This window comes from Vigna angularis, chromosome 5 (genome assembly GCF_016808095.1).
Source record: "Vigna angularis cultivar LongXiaoDou No.4 chromosome 5, ASM1680809v1, whole genome shotgun sequence".
Taxonomy (NCBI): domain Eukaryota; kingdom Viridiplantae; phylum Streptophyta; class Magnoliopsida; order Fabales; family Fabaceae; genus Vigna; species Vigna angularis.
In genome coordinates, this window is record NC_068974.1 from 9,556,749 (window position 1) to 9,576,359 (window position 19,611).

At 36.9% G+C, this 19,611-nt stretch overlaps 1 protein-coding gene across 1 annotated transcript; it reads left to right on the plus strand.

Annotated features, from left to right (window-relative positions):
• The first annotated feature begins 5,653 nt into the window (after positions 1 to 5,653).
• Positions 5,654 to 7,030, plus strand: LOC108339181 (uncharacterized). Its single transcript, XM_017576324.1, has one exon. The coding sequence runs from the start codon at positions 5,654 to 5,656 to the stop codon at positions 7,028 to 7,030; it is 1,377 nt and encodes a 458-aa protein (XP_017431813.1).
• The last annotated feature ends 12,581 nt before the right edge of the window (positions 7,031 to 19,611 follow it).

Sequence of the window (19,611 nt, forward strand, 5' to 3'; positions counted from 1 at the left end):
TCTCTGCATGCAATCTCTCTTCCAAACTCTGAAACTTTATTTTTCTCCTCCTTCTCTTTAAAAGCTTTTCCTTCTCTCTACAAAACACTCACTTTCTCTTCTCCGATCACCACTCAGGCACCACTGGAGCACTCCCAACGTCAAGAGCTTCCAGTTGAACTGATCAGTTTTTGGTTCTGAAATTGGTAAGTCACTTTCTCTTTAGAACGTTCGTTCTTCTTACACATGCAAACCCATATTCTTGGTTGCATGAATAGGTCACTTTGTTCTGAGTATTTCTGTTTTTCCTGTTTGGTTTAGTTTGTAGGGGTGATCGTCGAACTCTAAGATTTCATTAGTGAGGAGATATATTTCTACATTGTTGAACATTCGGTCATGCTTAGAGGTGCATTGTTGAACATTTGGTCACACTTAGAGGTAAGGGGAGCTTATATAATTTAATTGTATGTTCGTTTTTACGTTCGTTGCTAATGAATGCATGTTTGTTGAGTGGCTGAATGTATATGAAGTATGATTGTTGATATGTTTTTACTATATGAAGTATGATTATTTACTATGATATGTATGTTTGACTTTATGAAAATAAATGTTGAGAGATGAATTGATATAAAGAATTATAGTATGAAATTTCCCTATGAAAGTGTACGTTCGTCACTAAACGGTCCTTGACCGTTCGGTTTTTCTAGTGAACTTGGTTGGAATTGGATTCTTTCATTTGGGAAGAATCCTAGTTGAGGACGAGCGTCTTCGTTTTGTAATACTGTGCATGAGCGTTTGGTCAAGCGTAGTTGTTCCTTGGTATTCGGTTATAAACTTACGTATATCTATATGTATTTGTATATTTTCGTTTGTTCTTAAACACTACTCAAAATGGTATCTTATTATATTTATCAAGCCTTTCTCCTATAAGTTTAGTAGTCCTCGGTCTTACACCAAGCGCTCGTACTGAGTAGTGCTCGGTCTTCCACCAAGCGCTCGTGCTGAGTAAGTGCTCGGTCTTACACCAGGTACTCATTCTCCTTTCTGAAATATATATATATATATATATATATATATATATATATATATATATATATATATATATATATATATATATATATATATATAAGAACGTTCGTTCAAACTCAATAGGGTTCACCCTTTTCGGTGCTCGGTCTTCGACTGACATTCTGATTGTAATTGATGTTTAACTCATTCAAAAACTAAGTATATTTATTGACGTTCGGTTTATTCACTTGATTCAATTCGTTACCCGTATTTGAGGTTTTCATAGTGTCTATCTTAAATTGTTTTCAGCCTAGAGTCTTAGTATTCGACCTAGGCCTATTAGCGTTCGGTCTAACTCGGGAGTTAGTTCATTCAATTGGCTTACCTAGTAAATAAACGTTTGATTCCTAATCGTTCTTGAGAACTATTATGTTAATCACTCCCTTTCTTAAAACCAATGATTCCATCTCTCGGTTTTGATCCGTTTGGAACTGGAGACCTTTGGTCTCACTCCAAGCGTTCGGTCTGGTTCAGGGTTGATGTTTAACGTTCGATATTTGGTATCCTTAGTGATCTTTGTACGAAGGGTTTAATTGAGATTATTAATAATGAAAGATGAATAGAATATGATATGGATGAAATGTTTTGGATTATGGACGAGCGTTCCGGGGAGGAATAACTCATGAATGTATATTGGAATTTGTAAAGTATGAATGTGGGCATATTAAGCTGGCGGTTCATCCTGATGTTCCGTGATTACTCGTCCTCACGTAGAGGAGGGTAAGTCATGTGTGGGAATGGCAGGAGGTCCTAGTCCTTATGGTTAATTTGGACAGATAGGACTAACCTCGGGTGGCAGCTGTTGAGGGTATCCCAGTTACTACATCACCCGGGTGCACGAACGTCGTAGCTACACAGAATTCATACAGTCCGGACAGTCAGTCTAGTATTAGGCTTTGCATGAACGAGTGATGAATTATCTGGTTTGGTTGATTGTGTGAAATATATGTTTATACATGAATTGAATTACATAAGCTTACCCTATGTTTCCTGTCTTGTCTGTTTTGTACGTTCGGTTGTATTTCTGTTGCAATGATCATCCATGTGGATGTGAGCAGAAGGAGACGAGCTGCTGGAAGAAGCGCTGGAAGAAGAAAATTTAGTTGAGGTAGAAATTAAGACCGAATAGTAGAACTGTTCGGTCAATATTATTAGTTTAGTTTTAAGATGATCGTTCGATCATCTTTTCCCTCTTATTTCGTAGGACCGTTCGGTATAACCTTTTGTAAACCGTTCGGTCGTGTTTGCTTATGTTGTTCGGTTTTAGTTTTCTTGTTTCTTTGTAAGGCCGTTCGGCTACAAGCGTACGTTCTTTATTTTGTAAGACTGATATGTAATATTATTAATGTGATTATTCTATTATATAGTTTTTACATTGTATTTTGGGATGTTACACTTTGAAATCTATCGGTTTAATTCTTTTATATTTTATAAAAATTTAAATTAATTTGGTAGTAACTAGTTAGGATAAATAAGTTTTATTATGGTCAACAAAAATGACTCAACAACATATTTTCTTGAGTAAAGTTTATTCATTTAAATCCTAATATTAGACTTCGAATTATAATAATCAACTTCATACTTATTATAAGCAAATAAAATAATAAATATTTAAAATTAAATAATATAATTAATTCAATAATAAATGTGTAAATGAAGATAAATATAAATTAAATAAATAATAAATGGTAGAAAATATAAATTAAATAAATAAAACCCGTGCATAACTGAAAATAAATATAATTTAAAATAAAAATAAGAATACCTAACTTAATATAAATATATAAATGAAAATAATTATGAATAATAATAAATAATAGAATAAGTATATAAAATTATAGGTGTCTCCTTCTTTTTATCTAGCATATGTAAATAAATGCACGTTTGATCTCCTTTCTCTCTTTGGTTTACTTTGCACTGTTATGTTTTTCTTTTCTCCCTTAACTCTTTCCCTTTCTTTTTCTTTTTACTATTCTCCCCCGTTGTCCACTCTTTTTCACCCTCTCACATTCACCTAATGTTATTTGTAGGAGTAATTGCAATCATTATTTTTTGTTTAAATTAAACTAATTCTTTTTGACTTTACTGTATTACTACTTTTAATAATTATTTCTAAAAAATATTATACTTTATTTATATATATAGATTTTAAAATCAATATTTCTGAATTATTTTTATAGTCTAATTATTCATTATTATTTATTATCTTTAATAGTAACATTATTTTTAATTATTTGATTTCTTTTTATCAAAGCATTTAAACCCTTATCTTTATAAATAAAAGTTCAAGTAATTCATAACATAATATAGATATTATAACATCTAAATGTTAATTTATCTTTATTATTATTTTAGTAATAATATCAACATTATTATGATTTTATTATGTAATACATATAATAACTAAATATTCATTTTATAATGATTGTAATAAGTCATAGTTAGGATGTTACATTATATAGAGTATGTAATGTCCTGAAAAATAAAGAAAAGGGCTGAGCAGTGCTTTAAGCTAATGAGACCAGACCCTTCATATTAAAGTTCACTGACTCTTAAAAATAGAATTTTTAAGATGTTTGGTTCATTAGCCTAAACCCAACTTCTCTCTAAATTTTGTCTTCTTCTTTTTGCTCTCTCTTCTCTCTACTCTTTCACAAATTTCAACCGTTGCATTTTCAAATAGGTGGTGTTCCTGCGTTCCCGGAGTCGAAAGCTTCCCATCCATCTGATTGGTTTCTGTCTTAGGCGGGTAAGTCATTCTTTTCTGTTTCTCCATCTCCCTTGAACCTAGGGCATGCAACTTTGCTAGTTGCATGTAGCCAGTAGTTTTCCCCTTTAGATTCTCTACCTATTCTAGCTCTAAGAGTTGTTTCTGTCTCCACTTTAGTGGGTTGTAGGGACTTGCTGTGTGCTGGCTGTGTAAGGCACTGTTAAGGTCTTGTACTTATTCAGACCTGGGTGCGCTATGCGAGAGACCCAAAGTTTGATACTTATTCAGACTTAATTCACAAGGTGAGCTGGGTGGTTGCGCTATGCGAAAAGTGCCAATCTCGCCATGCGAGGGTGGTGCATTGTGCGACGAGTGCGGGGCCTAGTTCTCTGAATTTTCTCTCGTGCTGCGTTTGATTAGTGTGCTCTTTGATTTGTTCGTGAAGCATTCTTTAGGTAGCAAAAAGTGGATTGTAGCAAAAAGTGTATGATTATAAAGTGGTGGAAAGATAATCCAACTTGTAAACCAAGTTCCATTTGTGTAGAATCTGTTGGTGAGATTCTTAGTGTTTAGAATGAGAGTATGAGCTTAGTCTTGGGGGTCATCCTGAAACTCCAATGGTTTTTCTTCTTACGTAGAGAGGATTGCACCATGTGGTGACGAGTAGCGGGAGGTCTTAGTCTTGGGGGCTTCCAGTATGCCTCAAGGCCCAGAACAGGCTAACCTCGTGAGTGTGGTAGGGTGGGGAACCCAAGTTTCATAAGCCACCACTAGTGTAAGACCCGTCATAGCTCGACTATCATTCTAAAGTCCGGACGAGTCAAGTCTAGAACATAACATGTTAAGATACGTGTTTATCTTGCTTGATTGAGGTTAACTCTTGCATGCACATATCTTTATATTGTGTACTTTTTATATAATTAGCTCACCCTTACTTGTTTGTGTTTGTGCTGTTTGTGTGTGTTTCCTCTTGCGATGATCATCCACTTGGATGGGAACAAATGTCGAGGAGGTGCCCTTGGAGCAAGCATTGGAGGAAGATGACGTTGAATCCTAGTTTCATTAGGATCTCCTTATTTTAACTTATGTATTTTGAAAAAAAAAACTTTAATATGTAGAACCCATGGTATGTTGGAAGACTCTAGTACTTCAAGCTTTAACTTCCTAGCATTTTAAGGATGACTGTAATCCCAATATTCAGTTATATGTTTCCAACTGCTTTCTATTATTATAACTTGATGACGTCTTTATTATATATGCACGCCGTATATTTTGGGGATGTCACATTTATGATATCAGAGCAGTTTCTGTCCTTAGAACATTCCGTAGGTTGTATGTGTGCCTTGCTTATGCTAGTGTACTCTTGGTTATGTATAGGATTCGTTGTTCTTGTTTCTTTGAGTTATAATTGATGGTTTTATCTCTCTCTGTGAACAAAAAGATGACACCTAGAACTCCTCCTCCTCCACCTCCTCAGCCTAAGCCATCAGAATCTACAAGGATGCTAAAGGCTGCTCTACAAGCAATGCAACAGCAGAACGCTGCATTGGTACAACAAAACACGATAGCCTTGCAGAATTTGGAAGCCGCAAGGGTATCTGCTGAGAACGCGAGGGTGTCATCTTAGGACACTCAAAGATAATTCATAGAAGTGTTGACTAGTGGCAGGCCACTCCAGGCGCTTCTTCTTCTGCTATTCCGACACCGGAGTGGAGTTTGGAGAGCTTCCTCCAACACTATCCAGCCAGGTTCACTGGAAAGTGCAGCCCTGATGAAGCCGACCACTAGTTTAGGGACATGGAGCAGATATATGAAGCCAAGAGGTGTGCGAATGTGAACAAGTTGGCCTATACCCAGTATCTATTGGCTGGGGAAGCTGGCCACTTGTAGAGCAGCATGAAGATGATCCTTGAAAGGAGTGGAACTCTTATTACATGGGAGTTGTTTAGGACCAAATTCTACACTGAGTACTTCCCAGACAATGTTAGATTTGCAAAGGAAGTGGAAATCCTTGAGCTGATGCAGGGCAATAGATCAGTGTCAGAGTATGCAGATAGCTTCAAACACTTGCTTCGCTTCAACACTATGGCGATGGATGAAGAGTGGCAATGCAGAAAGTTTGAGAATGACTTAAGAAGTGATATAAAGCTGCTTGGGAAGGGGTTACGCATCAGGGAGTTTCCTGCTTTGGTGGAGATGGCCCGCGAGATGGAAAAGACTAAGAAGGAAGTAGAAGGGCCTCAGAGTCAGCAAAGCCAACCACTGAGGGTTGGGGGACCAGCAACATCCAGAGGCGGTTCTAGTGCTAGGAAAACCCCTTTCTCTAGATCCATTTCTTCTGGGTCCAGGGGTTCTTCCTCTCAGTCATCGGGGCAACCCAATTTTGCTAGCCCCGTGAGGTGCTTCATATGTGGAGGGCCATACCTTCAGGCTGTATGCCCTCAGCTGGTGGGGTTCAAGAGGTGCAACATCTACAGGCGAGACGACCATTATGCCAGAGACTGTCCTATGACCAGGAGGGCAGGCCCACAGACACAACGGGTTGGGAGATCTATTCAGAGGGGTGGTATTCGGCCACGGGCAGCAGGGAGAGTCTACGCATTGACTGGAGCTGAGGCAGCTAGTGTAGGTAACCTTATTGTCAACAGTTGCTTATTATTTGGAGCTTCTTGTGTGGCATTGTTTGATTCGAGGGTGACACATTCATTTGTGTCGAAGGCTTGTGTGGAGAGGCTGGGTTTAGTAGTTAGAGAGCTTCAGTGCGATCTAGTGGTGTCTACATCAACAGCGGGGTTAGTCAGGACATCTAATGTGTGCTCCAGATGTCCTATTGAGGTAGAGGGGCGCAGATTCAGAGTGAACCTTATTTGTTTACCTCTGCAGGGGCTAGAGGTAATTCTGGGAATGGATTGGTTAACAGCCAATTGTATTCTTTTAGACTGCGGTGGAAAGAAGCTAATATTTCCCGATGAAGATGAAGACATGTCCTTGTCAATTGGTGTGTTGAGACAAGACATCTTGGAGAACGCTAGCTATTTCTTAATCATGTCTCACATGGAAGGGGCCCAAGACTTAAACCCTTCAACGCATGGAAACCAGAGTGTAGATCTTCTGGTTGTGAATGATTTCTTAGATGTATTCCCTGAGGAAGTTCCTGGTCTACCTCCTCCGGGAGAGGTAGAGTTCTCCATAGACCTGGTGTTAGGGGCAGGGCCAGTGTCTATAGCTTCGTACCGAATGTCTCTGGAAGAATTAGCAAAGCTGAAGAAATAGATAGAAGAGCTGCTAGAGAAGCAGTTTATCTGACCAGTGTTTCACCATGAGGTGCACTAGTCTTACTAGTGAAGAAGAAAGATGGTAGTTCTAGACTTTGTGTGGACTACAGACAAGTTAATAAGTTGACAATTAAGAACAAGTATCCATTGCCGATGATCAACGATCTGATGGATCAATTGCACGGAGCTACGATGTTTTCCAAGATTGATTTGAGGTCGGGTTACCATCCGATCTTGGTGAAAGCTGATGATGTGCAGAAGACGGCTTTTAGGTCCAGATATGGCCACTACGAGTATGTAGTTATACCTTTTGGTGTGACTAATGCTCCAGCCATCTTCATGGATTACATGAATAGGATCTTCAGACCATTCTTAGATAAATTTGTGGTTGTCTTCATAGATGACATACTAGTTTACTCTAAGACTCGGGAAGAGCACGAAGATCACCTTAGGACAATTCTTGGAGTATTGAGAGAGAAGAAGCTTTATGCAAAACTGTATAAGTGTGAGTTCTGGATGAAAGAGGTTCATTTCCTAGGGCATGTCCTTTCAGCTGGTGGAATTGTTGTGGATCCAGCTAAGGTACAAGCAGTGCTTCAGTGGGAGATGCCAAAGACTGTTACTGAGGTCAGGAGCTTTGTGGGTTTGATGGGCTACTATCGTCGCTTTATTCAGAACTTTGCAAGGATTGTAGCGCCATTGACACATTTGACTAGGAAAGATCAGCCTTTTGCTTGGACTGACAAGTGTGAAGTTAGCTTTCAAGAGCTAAAGCAAAGGTTGACTAGTGCTCCAGTATTGGTTATTCCTGACATAGGTAAACATTTTGAGGTTTTCTGTGATGCTTCCTATCAAGGGCTAGGGTGTGTATTGATGAAAGAGAAGAGAGTGGTTGCTTATGCCTCAAGACAACTCAAGGTACATGAGAAGAATTACCCCACTCATGACTTGGAGTTGACCGCTGTGGTTTTCGCTCTGAAGATTTGGAGGCACTACTTGTATGGCGCACAATTTCAAGTTTACAATGATCACAAGAGTTTGAAATACCTCTTTGATCAAAAAGAGCTGAATATGAGGCAAAGTAGATGGATGAAGTTCCTTAAGGATTATAATTTTGATCTTTTATACCATCCTGGGAAGGCAAATGTGGTGGCAGATGCATTGAGTAGGAAGTCAGTGCATGTTTTTTCTTTGATGGTCAGAGAGTTGGAACTGGTTGAGAGCTTCAGAGATTTAAAGTTGCATGTGGAGCTGGAGCCTGATAGCATCAGATGCAGTAAATTGGTAGTGTCTAGTGGTTTATTAGAGCGTATTAAAGAAGGGCAATTATTAGACACCGAGTTTCAGAAGTCAATAGCTTTAATTGGTACTAAGCAAGGAAAGGAGTTCAATACAAGGACGAATGGCCTCTTACGATTCAGAGGTAGGACGTGTGTCCCTAATGATGGAGAGCTAAAGAGATTAATACTTTAGGAAGGACACCAAAGTCGTTTTAGCATGCATCCAGGAATGACTAAGATGTTCCAAGACCTTAAGAAGTCCTTTTGGTGGTCGGGTATGAAGAAAGATGTAGCCCAGTTTGTCGCTTCTTGTCTAACTTGCCAAAAGGCTAAAGTTGAGCATCAGAGATCGAGAGGGTTATTGCAGTAGTTAGAGATTCCGGAGTGGAAGTGAGATAGCATAACCATGGACTTTCTTACCCATTTACCACGCACGGTTAGAGGCCATGATGCTATCTGGGTAATTGTAGACAGGTTGACCAAGAGTGCTCATTTCTTGACAATTAATTTGAGGATGTCTATGGCGAAGCTGGCACAACTTTATATGAAAGAGATCGTGAGAATACACGACATCCCTTCTAGCATCATATCGGATAGAAATTCGTGCTTCACTTCTAGATTCTGGCAGATGCTTCAGAGTGAGATGGGCAGCAAATTACAGATGAGCTTAGCTTACCATCCCCAAACAGATGATCAGTCAAAGAGGACGATGCAGTCACTAGAGGACTTGCTGAGGACGTGTGTCTTGGATCACTTGGGCGTCTGGGATGAGGTATTGTCGTTAGTGGAGTTCACCTACGACAACAGTTACCAGGCATGTATAGGTATGGCGCCGTTCGAAGCATTATATGGAAGGTGCTATAGAACACCGTTGTGTTGGTTTCAAGATGGAGAGGCAGTGTTGACTGGGCCAGAGCTTGTGCAGCAAACTACAGAGAAGGTGAAGCTCGTACATGAGGGGATACGAGCATCTTAGAGTAGGCAGAAGTCCTATGCTGATTAGAGGCGCAAACTGCTAGAGTTTGTAGTTGGGGATCATGTGTTCCTCCGAGTGACCCCTACTACTGGTGTGGGAAGAGTCATTCGTGCTAGTAAACTATCTCCTAGGTATCTTGGCCCTTACCAAATTCTACAGTGCATCGGACCAGTAACTTATGAGATAGCCATGCCACCCCGGCTGGCTAATCTTCATCCAGTCTTTCACGTCTCACAACTTAGGAAATATGTACCAAATCCGTCTCATGTACTATAAGTTGAAGATGTTCATGTCAGCGAAGATCTATCTATGGAGGTGCAACCGGTTAGAATTGAGGGGAGCCAGAACAACCAACTCAGAGGCAAAACCATCAGTATAGTTAAAGTCGTCTGGGAAAGTAGAACAAGCGACTCCACCTGGGAGTTAGAGGGAGAGATGAGGGAGTCTTATCCTCACTTATTCTCTGGTAAGTCTAATTTTTGAGGTCGAAAATTTATGATGTGTGGGAGAATGTAATGTCCTGAAAAATAAAGAAAAGGGCTGAGCAGTGCTTTAAGCTAATGAGACCAAACCCTTCATATTAAAGTGCACTGACCCTTAAAAATAGAATGTTTAAGATGTCTGGTTCATTAGCCTAAACTCAACTTCTCTCTAAACTCTGTCTTCTTCTTTTTACTCTCCCTTCTCTCTACCCTTTCACAAATTTCAACCGTTGCATTTTCAAATAGGTGGTGTTCCCGCGTTCCCGGAGTCGAGAGCTTCCCATCCATCTGATTAGTTTCTGTCTTGGGCGGGTAAGTCAATCTTTTCTGTTTCTCCATCTCCCTTGAACCTAGGGCATGCAACTTTGCTAGTTGCATGTAGCTAGTAGTTTTCCCCTTTAGATTTTCTGCCTATTCTAGCTCTAAGAGTTGTTTCTGTCTCCACTTTAGTTGGTTGTAGGGACTTGTTGTGTGCTGGCTGTGTAAAGCACTGTTAAGGTCTTGTTGCTGTTGTGAAATGTACTGTGAGAACCCTAGGGTAAGGGGAGCTGGTTGTTTGTTTGATTTTGTTTTATAAATATGTATGCATGTTGAATTCTAAATTGATGGTTGGTGTGTAGATGAACTTAGTTACTGTTAATTGAGCTTGTACGAAGTGTTTCTGGGTAAGATTTCTATTGTAGTAATATTTAGATAGACAGTTTAACACTTAGGAAGTATTTTAGGTCATTTGAGAGAAAATGGGGTAAAGATTCTGAGCATTTGAAGTCTAGAGTGTGTTTGGAGGGTTAAAACAGTTTGATTAGGTCCAATGGGGCTTGCTAGGAACATAAAACTGGTTTAGAACATGCCAAAAAGGGTAGAATTGGATTTGAGTCCCTAAGTTGTGGAAATTGGTGTTCTAGAGTAGGAATTGAGTCTTAATCACTTTAGAATTGGAGTGGGAATATTTATAATCATCTAAATGAGTTTACGTAAGTATAAAACACGAATTAAGAGTGTTAGAAGTTGGGGAAAATAACTAGAAATGGTAATGGGTGTGTGAGTTGCATAATTCTGCAAAATTTGCGTTGTGTAGATTATGCAGACTCGCTATGCGAGCTGTCTCGCATAGCAAGACCTTGTAGAGAGAGTGCTCACTGTCTGACTCATTCGTTGTGCGATCTGGTGCGCTGTGCGAATGACCAGAGGGTGTTGCTCTCTATTTGTGGATTCGCTTGGCGAATCCTGTCGCTATGCGATCCACTGCCCATTTAATTCGAAAGGCGAGTGGGGCGCATAACGAGAGTTTTAGGGGGGTTGGTCTCTGTCTGGGCTCTCGCATAGCGACCTGGGTGCACTATGCGAGAGACCCAAAGTTTGATACTTATTCAGACTTAATTCACAAGGCGAGCTGGGTGGGTGCACTATGCGAAAAGCGCCAGTCTCGTTATGCGAGGGTGGTGCGCTGTTCGACGAGTGCGGGGCCTAGTTCTCTGAATTTTCTCTTGTGCTGCGTTTGATTAGTGTGCTCTTTGGTTTGTTGGAGAAGCCTTTAGCATCTATAGTATTGTATTGTGATGTTCAAACAAGTATGTGGATTGTAGCAAAAAGTGTATGATTATAAAGTGGTGGAAAGATGATCCAAGTTGTAAACCAAGTTCCATCTATGTAGAATCTCTTGGTGAGATTCTTAGTGTTTAGAATGAGAGTAGGAGCTCAGTCTTGGGGGTCATCCTGAAACTCCATGGTTTTTCTTCTCACGTAGAGAGGATTGCACTATGTGGTGAGGAGTAGCGGGAGGTCTTAGTCTTGGGGGCTTCCAGTATGCCTCCAGGCCCAAAATAGGCTCACCTCGTGAGTGTGGTAGGGTGGGGAACCCAAGTTTCATAAGCCACCACGAGTGCAAGACCCGCCATAGCTCGACTATCATTCTAAAGTCCGGACAAGTCAAGTCTAGAACATAACATGTTAGGATGCATGTTTATCTTGCTTGATTGAGGTTAACTCTTGCATGCGCATATCTTTATATTGTATTACTTTTTATATAATTAGCTCACCCTTGCTTGTTTGTGTTCGTGCTATGTTTGTGTGTGTTTCCTCTTGCGATGATCATCCTCTTGGATGGGAACAAATATCGAGGAGGTGCCCCTGGAGCAAGCACTGGAGGAAGATGATGTTGAATCCTAGTTTCATTAGGATCTCCTTATTTTCACTTATGTATTTTGAAAAAAAAAAAAACTTTAATATCTAGAACCCATGGTATGTTGGAAGACTCTAGTACTTCAAGCTTTAACTTCCTAGCATTTTAAGGATGATTGTAATCCCAATATTCGGTTATATGTTTCCAACTGCTTTCTATTATTATAACTTGATGACGTCTTTATTATATATGCACGCTGTATATTTTGGGGATGTCACAGAGTATACTAAAAAAATTAGTCTTCATTTCTTATACAAGGCGACCTAACTCGATTTTAGAGGATCAAATGTAAAGCAAACTAAAATAATGCAGAGCATACTAACCTCTATTGTCACTCTTAATTATTATTATTATATTTGTTAAAAAGTGAAACATAAGGTATATAATTTGATAAGCAAATAAATGAAATATCCAATTGAACAACTTTATAGTATTTAAAAAGATCAATTATGAATTAATTTATAAAAAAAATGGTAAAAATATTAATAAAGTAGTGTTGTTGGTGCGTTACGGGTCAATCTAGCTCGAATTACTTGAACCTGTGGATTAAGTGAGTCGGTTTCAGTTCATCCCACATTTAAAAAAGTGAAAATTTTCAATCCAACCTAGCTCAAACTAGTGATGAGTCGAATTGGCTTACAAATTAAAACTCATTTTGACATCTCTATCTTATATGAAGGTTATTTCAATACAAAATATAATTTAGACTTAGATAATATACATATATATATAATCATTTAAAAAAATGTGTTATTGTCCAAGAGCTGTCAAAATAAATCACAACCCGCGGGTCAATCCAGCCTACCACGAGTTTGAGCCGGGTTGGGTTAGAAAAAAATTGTATTTTTTTTATGCGGGTCAGATTTAAACCCGACTCATTTAAACCCGGCTCATGCGGGTTGAACCCGTGGTGGGCCGGGTTGGTCCACCAACCCACCTACCTAATTTTATTTTATTAAAATTTAATTTTAATTTTATAAAAAAATATTTATTATTTTTTTTTGCTTGAAAAAACTATTTAAGTTTCTTATTTTTAAAATTAATTAAACACCCATGTTGGGAGTGAAATTTGAGAGTGAAATTTGTTTAGATTTAAATGATAGAAAGTTTGTAATTTTTTATATTTAGAAATAGATTGTAATTAAGTGAGTTAGTGAGCCAACCCGTTTACCCACCAACCCATGGTGGATCGGGCCGGGTTCTAATTTTTCTAGCTCGCTAATAAAGGAACATGGTTGAGTTGGCTCACTAAGTAACCAACCTGTGGTGGGTCGGGCCGGATCGGGACGGTTGACCCATTTTGACAACTCTATGTCCAACATTCATCCTATATATATTGTACCTATATCTTTTGTGTACATAATAGTCACAGTTGGTCACATCATAACCTATTTAAATATTTTTTTACTTAAGAAAATATTTATGAAGGAAAAAGTGTAATTAGATAACAAACAATGATTCAATTTCCATCAAAAATACAATATTAAAAAATCATAAACTATGGGTCTTATAAAGTCAAATTATGTCTTGTAAAAGACTTATATTAAATATTTCATATCAGAACATCTAATCCAATTCAAGATGTAGAATTATAAGTGAATTCTCAAATTAAAACTCAAGGTAAGTTCATCACGACCTAAGCCACTCATTTACACATCACAATGTGTGAGAACTTCTTTCTTTACTTCTCACTACCACCTGATATTTTAGTGTCTGTAACTTAGACAATAAAAAAGATTATGACATCTCTATTAAAACATAGGTTATTCAATCAAAAACTCAAATAAATAATTCACACATCCAAATTCATACAATTTTCATAAAAAATTACTCTATTTATCTAAATCATATCCAAAATTTAATTCATAAAAATTATATAATTCACATATATAATCTAGTCGTTAGATCAACATTTCAATAAGGATATTCACTAGTGGAAAAATGACTTTTTATAACGTACAAAAATGATCTTTTATACCGTAGTTACTGGGGACATAGTTCTGGGCGATATAGTAAGCCTGCGCATTTTATAACGTAGCAGAAATTTACGTTATAATATGGAAGGTATTATAACGTAGAAGTTTTACGTACCATAACGTACATTGCTTAGTACGTTATAATATATGTTTTTTTAAAAAATTCATTATTAAATTTGACATCCAATGAAATTATAATAATATTCATGTATTATCATCTCATCCAATCAATTTATAATCAATATAGCTTTAAATAAACAAATTTAATGAAACTAACAAAATAGAATTCATTTCAAATATTAAATAGTCTAATATTTAATACATCATTTATACATGAAACTATATATTAAATCCAAAAATTACATTAATGTACATACATTATTTAATTGTAGCCAAGTTTCTACTAACACTTAAAATAAAAGAAGCTCAGTTCCTTCTAATGTCTTCAATGTCTGCAGCTTCCATGGGAGATGAATCATTAAAGATCTACAAATAAAATAATAGAGTTAAAACAATATTGTAATGAATAGTTGGATAAGTATTTAGTTAGTATTTTAATACCTTATTCCATGATTCAGTAATGTTTGTATGCATGTGTTTCATTACATAATACCCACACTCATAGTTGCCCAATTGACGTCGACACTGTAAATTAAATACAAATAATGAAGAATCATTCAAACCAAAGACACAAAATATCATATTATACTCTAGCTAGCCTTTGCACCATGTAGCTCTGTATATTTTGCTAAACCAAATTTCACAAAACCAACAACACAGTCAATTCCTCATAAAAATAACAATCACAAAACACAAAACAAAGGAAGTTCAACTTCTCTTACATTAGGTGTGATTATTTGCATCTTCTTCCTAGAAATAGATGGAACACCCCACAACCTGGAATGAGCTTCCAAAGACCTATACAAAAGTTAGACATTCATTACATCATAATAATAATATAGGAAGGAATCAAAATAGAAAGGAAAACTTACGCCTCTAATATATTTTTGATGGACAATGTGTTAGCTTTCTTATGCAAGGAACATAAGAGAACTACAAGAGAACGATCAGGAACAATAACTAGCAATTGCCAATGCCCCCTACAAGTTAGAATAATATTAATTAAAAGAAACTTTTAAACTAGTCATGAAAAGTTAAAAAATTATGTAGTTACTTATGCAAGTAAGGTGCTAAATAGACCTCTTTACCAGCTTTTTCAAACATTTCTACATTTCTATCAAGTACTTTTGCACCTCCTCTGATTTATTTCCTACACTTTGAATTATAATAGGATCAAGAAATCCATAGATAGTAGCATTCCTTCTCTCGATGCAGAGGTGATGCAAATACCTTCAGTATGAACAAATAATGTTAAAATAAATACACGAATGCAATATGATAGTATTTTCATGGTTTGTGAAGGTTTACTTACAAATTCCAAAGTTGTAGAACTGTTGTAGAGAGGAGATCATTACCAATGACAATTTAACAAATATCCCTATGACATACATATAAAGTGGTGGTAGCAGTCTTGCATGTGAGTTCAGGAGGCATATCTATCTCAATAGTTTTATTCTCCATTGTGACTACCGCTGCACCAAGTTGTTGGAGAGGAGACAATTGTGGTTGAGGAGGTGTAAAAATGTTTGTATTCTTAGAAACGTCCTACATTTGACCACAAAATAAGTCCAATATTATATGCATCCAAATACAACAAATACATAAGGAATTAAGGCAAATATGAATATAAATACTTACTAAAACTGGCTTTGCTAATCTGGCTGGCCAAATGATAAAATTTCCTGAAGCTTGTCCCACTGTTTGAACCTCCTCACTAGGCAGAGGAACACAAGCAGAAGAATCTTTAATATCTACAACCACCACTCGCAACATATCATCTTTAATAGCCTCGTGGTGGATGGTGCTTCCCAAATTATATATTTTACCTAAGACACAAAAAGGATGACAATTGTTGAGTAAAATGGTATAAATGACTTACTTAGCACATATATAGAGAGGCAACAAGTATAAAGAGGCTACAAGTATAGACAACATTGTGGTTCAAAGGCTAAATGCAAATTTCAAAATGATTCAATATCAGGAATGTGGATACAGATTTCAATGATTCAACAATGATACACTTGTGTTAAATGATTCAGCAATGATACACTTGTATTAAATGATTCAACAATGATACATGAGTGTACTTAATGCACCCTGAATACAAAGGCATTTCTGCATCACTACACAAAGTTTCATACATATGTGATCGTGCAAAGACATCATCTCCAACATCACGAATCATTTGCTCCAAACCATCTTCCATAACGAAATCCACTTCTTCTGCTTCAGTTTGAGACACATGTGCTATTGACACTTCTACTAATTCACCATGCCATGTCCACTTGGTATAGCTCCTTAGGAACCCATCACACAAAACATGCTCTCGTATTACTACAATGGGTAGTCTCCGCTTGTTCAAGCAATTCACACATGGACAATAAAATCTTCCATTATTATCTGCTACATTCCTCGTAGCAAACTCAATAAATTGTTCCACTCCTCTCTCATATTCTTCGGTTGTTCATTTAGAATTTATCCAACTTCGGTCCAGACTAACGTTCTATGCCAATGAACTGAAACCAAGAAAGTGGTGACACTTTAACGTTTATTTAACAACGTTAGGCTTTGTAGACCGCTACAACGCAGAAACACTATAAAGGTTATTTAATAACGTTTATGAAAACCTTTAAGGTTATTTTGTTGTGTTGTGTTCATTCTCAATGACCCTCCTACTACTCTTATTCCTAAAAGACAATAAATAAAAGACTTATGGTTTTGTAATAATAAAACCATAATAATACTACCTCCATACATGAAAGAAAGAATAATTTCATTCTAATAACCATATTTGGAAGAAAAAACATGAAGAATTACAAAATAATACAACTAAAAGACAATAAATTACAAAGAGATGAAGGATAAAAATTAATACCTTACAGATGGAACCTTGAAATTGATAACTTGTACGAGGAACCTTAACCAATGCTTGATTATAATTGTAATCAATGAATGAGCAATAGAACAGCAAACCCGGTAGTATTCTTCATAAGTTTAGAGGAAAGATCGACACCTATACCTACAAATATACAGAAATTAAAAGTACAAGCATAAATCCTAGAACACATGCATGATTCAAAATACACAATTATTTTTATGCGATTGTCTTTTGCACACATGTTCAAGTAAAAATATGTCAGAGAATTCAAGGCATTTATCATACTTTTAATGGATCTCTATCAATCACAACAATAAAACCTTATATTTATAAAGATCAAATAGAAGATGTGGTCAATTTACTGAAAAATGTATAAGTTTCTCACATAGTTACAGTATTTGCTCATTTAATTTTAAAGCATGCAAAGCAAGTATGTAATAACTAGAATAAAAGTATTGTGAAATTTCAGTTTGCTGTGCCATAACCCATAAGCATAAAATAAACAAAGCAACCAAGAACCTTATCAAATATCTTTATATCCTAATCCTAGTTACACAAACCAAAGAAAAAAACTCAGGAGGAGCACAAGTGGATATTGGAAATACATTAAGATCATAAACATAAAACACACATATTTATTCTTCATTCAGTTACATATAAACGAATACCTGTTATACACAAAAGAATATGTAAAACCAAATAGTTTTTTCTTTTTTTTATATAAAAGCAATTCCGAGTTGTTTATATAAGAAAATAGATGAGAATAAAAACAAAGCGTTTTTGTTTTGTAAAATCATTCTCAAAATTTTGCAAGCTTTTAGCATTTTTTTCCCTTTTCGTTAATCGTATTTTTTTCTCACTTGTAATTAAAAAGTATAAAATTCTAAAATAATAAAAAAAATATAATTTTTTTTAAACAAGAACCATTTAAAATTATAACCTAAGGTATATTATCTGTAAAAAAAATTATTTTGTTCATTCAAAATTAATCAAAACTCAATACCACGATAACATTTACTGTGCCAAATTCGTGGAAATTTAAATTATACGGAGTAGTAGAATTGATGATGTAATTTAAGAATTTAAACAACATTACTATGCCCAATACACAATCTTTTATAAGATGTGTTTCATTGTCCATAATTAACCACATCTTCTATTTGATCTTTATAAAAATAGAAATTTCACTCTTAAATCATCTAAGCATATCATCAAGAGAATCCAAATAAAACACTAAAATGAATTAGATATAACCTTGAGTGATTAAAAAAAGTCATAACTAAACAACCTTGTAGACACAATCCTCTTACATAATCCATATATATTGATTTCTATATATAAATTAACATCAGTAATAATAATATATTAATAATAATATATTAATATTGATTTCTAGAAATTTTTATTGTGATGAAAACATTTTTATGTCTCCCCATATGACAAGTCAAATGTTAGAAATGCCAACCTGTATGCCACTTTTTTTTTCCCTTTTACATCACGTAATCAACATAAACTCTTAATCACTTCACTCCAAGTCCAAACAGCAGAAATCCCATTGACCACTTTCACTTTCTCTCTAATGAAATGTTGTCATTATTCAATGTTGAGTTATGAGTATTGATGAGTGCATATTTATGTCCACATTTATATTTTAAAATTAAATTTTTGATGAAATTCATGTGCTTGAATAATTGATTTAAAGAGGATTTGTGATGATTTGATATATTGTGTTTGGAATTAAAAGGGACTTAAAAAGTGATTTTAATTGCATAAATTATTCTTGGAAATTCTTAGGTTTATTTGTGCAGCTAAAATTATAAGTTCTATTGGTCCAAATGGCAATTCAAGGCCCAAAATCAGGTTTTATTTGGAAAATAATGTACAGATGGGCCAAACAGACAGACTTTACCCTTGCACCTCCTAAACTCCCTACATACACTCCTATTTTTGAAACATGCCAACAACCAAGCCCAAGCACTAAGCCTTTTCTCCTACACCCCCTAAGTTTCCTATACACACTCTTCCTAAACTAGACTCCACCAGATCATGCCATGTGGCAATCTAAATCCTAAGTGTTATCAAATCAAATGCTGCCACATCACCCCCTCTGCCACGTCATCATCTTCCACAGGAAACCCTAATTCCCAATCCAAACCCTAGCCGTTAGCCACCCTGCAGCCACTACCGTCAACCTCCACGGCCACCGTTCATCTCCTCCTTTCTCGCCGGCGCATCAACGGACTACCACTCCCGCCACCACAGCGCCTCAACCATGTCGCACCGCCACCACGATTCACGTTCACCACCATCAACCTCAAAGTCGCACCACCAAACCATGGCAGCCACCGCATGCCGTACATCACCTTCTTCCACCACCTTCCAACCGCGCCACTACAGGCCACCACAGAGTCTCGCCGTCAACCAGCCACCGCAGAATCGTCTCATCAACTTCATCATTTTCTTCGTTTCCACGGCCACCATCGCGAGTTCTTCCACGCGCAACCATCACCACCCAAACCGCTGAACCTCCACCGCGAGCAACATCATCGCTCCATCATGCCGCGCCGCCATGACTCCACCGCAAGCAACCCTTACCTCTCCAAAATGCAAGCCGCCGCGACTGCATCCAGTCTCGCCGCCAACAGCGAAACCACCTTGTCGTCGCCTATCCGCGCCGCGACACCA

What these genes read in the sequence shown, in the direction of transcription:
- LOC108339181 (XM_017576324.1), top strand. Translation starts at nt 5,654, where the DNA reads ATGAAGATGATCCTTGAAAGGAGTGGAACTCTTATTACATGGGAGTTG.